The 6,108-nt window shown below is 38.5% G+C and overlaps 1 protein-coding gene across 1 annotated transcript; it reads left to right on the forward strand.

Moving 5' to 3' along the window:
• The first annotated feature begins 1,390 nt into the window (after positions 1 to 1,390).
• LOC127839878 (uncharacterized) lies at positions 1,391 to 4,321 on the forward strand. The gene is made up of 3 exons (XM_052368269.1): positions 1,391 to 1,410; positions 2,643 to 3,047; positions 3,298 to 4,321. The coding sequence occupies exons 1-3, from the start codon at positions 1,391 to 1,393 to the stop codon at positions 4,319 to 4,321; spliced, it is 1,449 nt and encodes a 482-aa protein (XP_052224229.1).
• The last annotated feature ends 1,787 nt before the right edge of the window (positions 4,322 to 6,108 follow it).

Genomic DNA, 6,108 nt, shown 5'->3' on the forward strand with positions numbered 1-6,108 from the left:
TATGAGGCAAATATTTTCATTCAGAAAAATCCGTGGAAAAATATAACATCATTGGTTGTTTTTTGTGATGTTTTAATTGGAAATTCATCATTTTTTATATATACAGCCATTATAATGATACTAATTAAAAGTTTCCTTTAACAGAATACTTTATTCATTTGAGTTTAATTGTATTATCACTATGATTCCTGAAACTTAGGCATACTTATATTCGAAAGAGGGCAATATTAAGCAACCAAATGTGTTGTAAAATCAGGTGATTAACCCTTTCCCCAATAAGAAGCAAAGTGCAAAGGGCTTTTGCAATCAGCATAAAACCAGAACAGCCTGCGAGTAACCTTTTCAGGTTTTATGCTGTTTGCTGCTCATCAGTAACTTAGGGTTGGAAATGAAGCAATTCAAACTTTAGTAAGAAAGGTTTTTAATTAAATGTAAATTTTTAAGGGACTGCAAATGCGTCAAAATAGGTATCTAAGCGGCAAAGGTTTAAACCCCTGCGAAATGTTGTTCTGCAGTTCACGAATAATTCGTGAACAGTTCATGAACTGTTCGTGAACTGAGTTCATGAATTGTTCACGAATAGTTCGTGACCAGAAAATGAGCCACGTCTGTGAAAAGTTCTTGAAATTTTAGTTCATGAACTGTTCATGAACACTAATGGCATGAAGTGTTCATGAAATATTCTTGAAACCTAATGGCATGAAGTGTTCATGAACTATTCTTGAACCCTTATGGCATGAAGTGTTCATGAACTATTCTTGAACCCGTGTGGCATGAAGTGTTCAAGAACTATTCTTGAACCATTATGGCATGAAATGTTCATGAACTATTCATGAACATCAATTACATGAAGTGTTCTTGAACAGTTCATGAACAACACAATTCTTGAAAAATTATTCAGGGTTTTGCTGTTCACGAACAGTTCATGAACATTTTCCTTCTATTTTTCAATGGCTCATTGTCTGTTCACGAACTGTAAGTGAATAGTTCATGAACCATATTTCTTCAAGAGTTCATGAACTGAGGTGGCATGAAGTGTTCATGAACTATTCATGAACAAGAATTTGTCAATTTATGCAAAGGTTATCATAAGTGTTACTAAAGCTCAACAAACAGGTCAGGGTAAGAAGAAACAAGTCTTGTATTAGCACTTAACATATTGAAAGCAACATACAACAATAATTTAAATATAACACTAATAACTGAGATACAAGTGGTTTGATAATACTCTTTAAATTTCATAATACAACTTTGCACTATATGTTCATGAATAATTCATGTATTGAAAAGATTATGAATAGTTTCATTTTCAGTTCAAGAATCATTTACTAATCAATGGTTTCCCTGAAATGGTTACACTTACAGTGCCAAAGAACTTGAAATGGAACCAATGGCTGATCATTTCAGCCAGTAATTTATTAAAGACTTACATTTTCAAATATAACATAAACCATGTGCCTTCCGTTTCAACTTCCTGTGCACACAATATTCTTTCTTTTTAAAAACAGCAATGCAATGTACATTGAGTTCTTGATATCATCTTAAACTGTTCTTGAAATAAGATGTCCTTAAAACGTTCTTAAACTTGTCTTTTAAGTCTTCCAAGAACAATGACAGATCCTTTTAAGAACATATTGGATTCTTAAAAAGTCCATCATACGTTCAAAAACATTGTGTAGACCTGTTTAAGAACATCAGAAGGAAACATGTTGTTCAAAAAAGTTCTTCAAGTGTTCAAGAATAGTTTAAGAATAATTCAAGAACAGGAAAGGTCCTTAAAAAGTTATTGAAGTGTTCCTGAAGGCAGTTCTTGAACAGTTCTTGTACAAATGTTCTTAAAATTCTCTAGAACAGGTCAAGAACTCTAACTTACAGTGGTGAAAGTTCTATGCATATTCCTACTAACTTCACAGGTTTCACAAATCTACACGATTTGTATGCTAGACATTTCAATATTACTTTCAAAAATATGTATAAAACATCTAGCACAAAGGAATTCATGAATTATTCATGATGGATCCTTAAAGTCTGTCTCAGAAAAGTCATTAGAAATACTTGTGCATGAAATGTTCATCACTAAGTATTTATGGTTAGATGAAGAACTGTTCATGAACTTTGAAATGTTCAACAATAATTCATAAACAGTTCATGAACATGTCTTAAGAACAGTTCATGTCCAAAAGTTCATGAACCAAGCTCAGGAACTTTTTCAGAACCGTTCATGAACAGTTCTTGATTGGCTTGAAGTGTTCATGAAATCATGAACAACATTTCGCCGGGGAAGGATTGGTTTTAGCTCTGTCTAATCTGTAGTATCACAGTCTTTACAAGTCTTTATTCATATATTCATTTTGAAGCAGATTTAATTCTCACACAAAAAACTCAGTGTGTCAATGCATTCTTAAATCATTGTTTGGTCTAAATCTGTCAATTTTGTACATGGTGTGTTAATAGCTTTTAAGCTTAAAACAAAATGTTGGCCCTTTATATGTGAATGAAGCTATAAACTATACACAAGTCTATTGTGACTACAGTGTCTAATCAGATTTAAACCCTCTCTCTAACTACAGTGTCACTGCAGCTTAAAACCATCTATTTGACTACAGTTTCAATTCAGTTTGAAACCCTCTGTCTGACTACAGTGTGTATGCTTCTTCAAACCCTCTGCCTGACTACAGTGTCTGTGCAGCTGTAAACCCTCTGTCTGACTACAGTGTGTATGCTTCTTCAAACCCTCTGCCTGACTACAGTGTGTATGCTTCTTCAAACCCTCTGTCTGACTACAGTGTGTATGCTTCTTCAAACCCTCTGTCTGACTACAGTGTGTATGCTTCTTCAAACCCTCTGCCTGACTACAGTGTCTGTGCAGCTGTAAACCCTCTGTCTTACTACAATGTGTATGCAGCTGTAAACCCTCTGCCTGACTACAGTGTCTGTGCAGCTGTAAACCCCCTGCCTGACTACAGTGTCTGTGCAGCTGTAAACCCTCTGCCTGACTACAGTGTGTATGCAGCTGTAAACCCTCTGCCTGACTACAGTGTGCAGCTGTAAACCCTCTGCCTGACTACAGTGTATGTGCAGCTGTAAACCCTCTGTCTGACTACAGTGTGTATGCTTCTTCAAACCCTCTGCCTGACTACAGTGTCGGTGAAGCTGTAAACCCTCTGTCTGACTACAGTGTCTGTGCAGCTGTAAACCCTCTGTCTGACTACAGTGTGTATGCTTCTTCAAACCCTCTGCCTGACTACAGTTTCTGTGCAGCTGTAAACCCTCTGCCTGACTACAGTGTGTATGCAGCTGTAAACCTCTGTCTGACTACAGTGTCTTTGCAGCTGTAAACCCTCTGCCTGACTACAGTGTCTGTGCAGCTGTAAACCTTCAGTCTGACTACAGTATCTATGCAGCTGTATACCCTCTGTCTGACTACAGTGTGTATGCAGCTGTAAACCCTCTGCCTGACTACAGTGTCTGTGCAGCTGTAAACCCTCTGTCTGACTACAGTGTATGTGCAGCTGTAAACCCTCTGCCTGACTACAATGTGTATGCAGCTGTAAACCCTCTGCCTGACTACAGTGTCTGTGCAGCTGTAAACCCTCTGTCTGACTACAGTGTCTGTGCAGCTGTAAACCCTATGTCTGACTACAGTGTGTATGCTTCTTCAAACCCTCTGCCTGACTACAGTGTCAGTGCAGCTGTAAACCCTCTGTCTGACTACAGTGTCTATGCAGCTGTAAACCCTCTGCCTGACTACAGTGTATGTGCAGTTTTAAACTCTCTGCCTGACAACAGTGTGTATGCAGCTGTAAACCCTCTGTTTGACTACAGTGTCTGTGCAGCTGTAAACCCTCTGCCTTACTACAGTGTGTATGCAGCTGTAAACCCTCTGCCTGACTATAGTGTCTGTGCAGCTGTAAACCCTCTGCCTGACTACAGTGTCTGTGCAGCTGTAAACTGTGCAGCTGTAAATCCTCTGCCTGACTACAGTGTATGTGCAGCTGTAAACCCTCTGTCTGACTACAGTGTGTATGCAGCTGTAAACCCCCTGTCTGACTACAGTGTCTGTGCAGCTGTAAACCCTCTGCCTGACTACAGTGTCTGTGCAGCTGTAAACCCTCTGTCTGACTACAGTGTGTATGCTTCTTCAAACCCTCTGCCTGACTACAGTGTCTGTGCAGCTGTAAACCCTCTGCCTGACTACAGTGTGTATGCAGCTGTAAACCCTCTGTCTGACTACAATGTCTGTGCTGCTGTAAACCCTCTGCCTGACTACAGTGTGTATGCAGCTGTAAACTCTCTGCCTGACTATTCCTGCAACTCATGAGCTCCCAAAAAATTGTGGCCAGATTTTAAACGTGTTTAAAATTTGGCCAGGACCTCCAAGACTGAATTTAATGGCAGTTGACTCGTAACAGCGTGGTAGTGCATTCTTAGGCGTCGTAATGGAATCGTAGGTAATTCGTGACTCAATCGGGAAATCGGTGATCACATGATCTGTCTACCAATCAGCTACGACTTTGTCAAGACTCTCACTAGTTCACCACGAGTGAGTTGTGAGCCCACTAAGATTTTCGCGATTTAGATCAATATCAATAAATATTGGCGCCTAATTCATGGGTGCATTCGGTGAGGTCCTAGCTTAGTCGTGACCGATTTGCATTGTTTGTAGTACAGTCGCAGTAGATTCTTAAACATCCTAGTGAATTCGCGACCCTATTCGCAAGTCTTAAACCAAACTCCACGATTTGTCGTAACTCAATCTTACCAGTGTCGTAACTGAATCGTAGACTGTCACGAGTCTTCCCGATGCAATAAATGTGATAAATCGTAGCGAAGCGTGGGCTAAATGTTTTCGTTGTGGAATAGAACCATTACACCCTTCATAACTCTGTCATGTATCATACTTTTTGTGCCTGTAAGCCCTAATGGATTTGAAAGTGCACCCATGACAATACTGCTGTCTGTGTAAACTTGCTATATCACAATTTACAAGGCAGAGATTCCACAGTAATTACAGATCTACAAAGCTTGTACCAATCTGTATCAGAACAATCCCCAACAATCCTGCCTTAAATCAGCGCCTGCATATGTCGATATCACTCTTCCTGTCTTGGCAAAGCTGTTGGAATTGCAATCACAGTGTTTTAACACAGTCATGTTTTACCTCAGATCTTTTGTTCCCTTCTTGGGTGTGCTTTTTCAATCATATGAAGATATATGTTAATTTTGCCATGTTGAGCCCTTGATATATAGATGTGCTACCCAATTGGGCTTGGGTTTGGGCTCTCCATGTGCTCCAAGAGATGGCACCCAGGGGTCATGGTAACATCATGGTAACCTAAGTCTTTGTTTGTTAGAAGCTTGATAATTCCAAGCCTTTGTGGTGGTGTAAGGTTTCTGATTATGCAGTGCTGTAATTTCAATTTCACATTGGCTAAACCCATTTATGCCTAGCGTCTAGAAAAAAGGCCTTGGCAAACAGCGTAGACCCAGATGAGACGCCGCATGATGCAGCGTCTCATTAGGGGCGCGCTGTTTGCTTTAAGAAATTTCTGTAAGAAATATTCGAAACATAGAAATAAATATACTAGACATCACAAATTTTGGAAATAAATTGATCCAATTTTTAAGGATGGGAGAGTCCACTAGGCATAAATGGGTTAATCAGTCATAAATAACATAATCACAGGTCCTTGACTTTTGATGTGTGAATATTTTTTTCAAATGTTTGTTGAAGAAAATTCGTACAAATTGATGTATTTTGGTGAATGTCTTATCTTTTTCATGGTTGTACATATGCTGAATACAGGCAGGGGTTCCACTGGCCCAAAAAAAGTTGTCGCCACTTTTTTGTGGCGTGAATACTGTCGGTTATTCCGCCTTATTAATAAGAACAATCATTTTAAGAAACCTTACTACATTAATGTCATTGACTATATTATCACTTTAAAAAATATGTTATTTCATTAAAAAAACATAAGTACCTTCATAAGTCATACCTTCATAAGTCTTAATAAGCTTTATTTGTATATAAATAACATTTTTTTTCAACTTGATAAACAACACAGATAACCAAAATAATACAATAATGTTAACATCAATGTATTAAAC

This window comes from Dreissena polymorpha, chromosome 7, assembly GCF_020536995.1.
Source record: "Dreissena polymorpha isolate Duluth1 chromosome 7, UMN_Dpol_1.0, whole genome shotgun sequence".
Lineage (NCBI taxonomy): Eukaryota > Metazoa > Mollusca > Bivalvia > Myida > Dreissenidae > Dreissena > Dreissena polymorpha.

Coding starts and splice junctions, on each gene's coding strand:
- LOC127839878 (XM_052368269.1), top strand. CDS start 1,391: ATGGCTGATCATTTCAGCCA. Junction 1,411..2,642: donor ATGGCTGATCATTTCAGCCA/GTAATTTATTAA, acceptor GTCTGACTACAG/TGTGTATGCTTCTTCAAACC. Junction 3,048..3,297: donor CCTGACTACAGTGTGCAGCT/GTAAACCCTCTG, acceptor GTGTGTATGCAG/CTGTAAACCTCTGTCTGACT.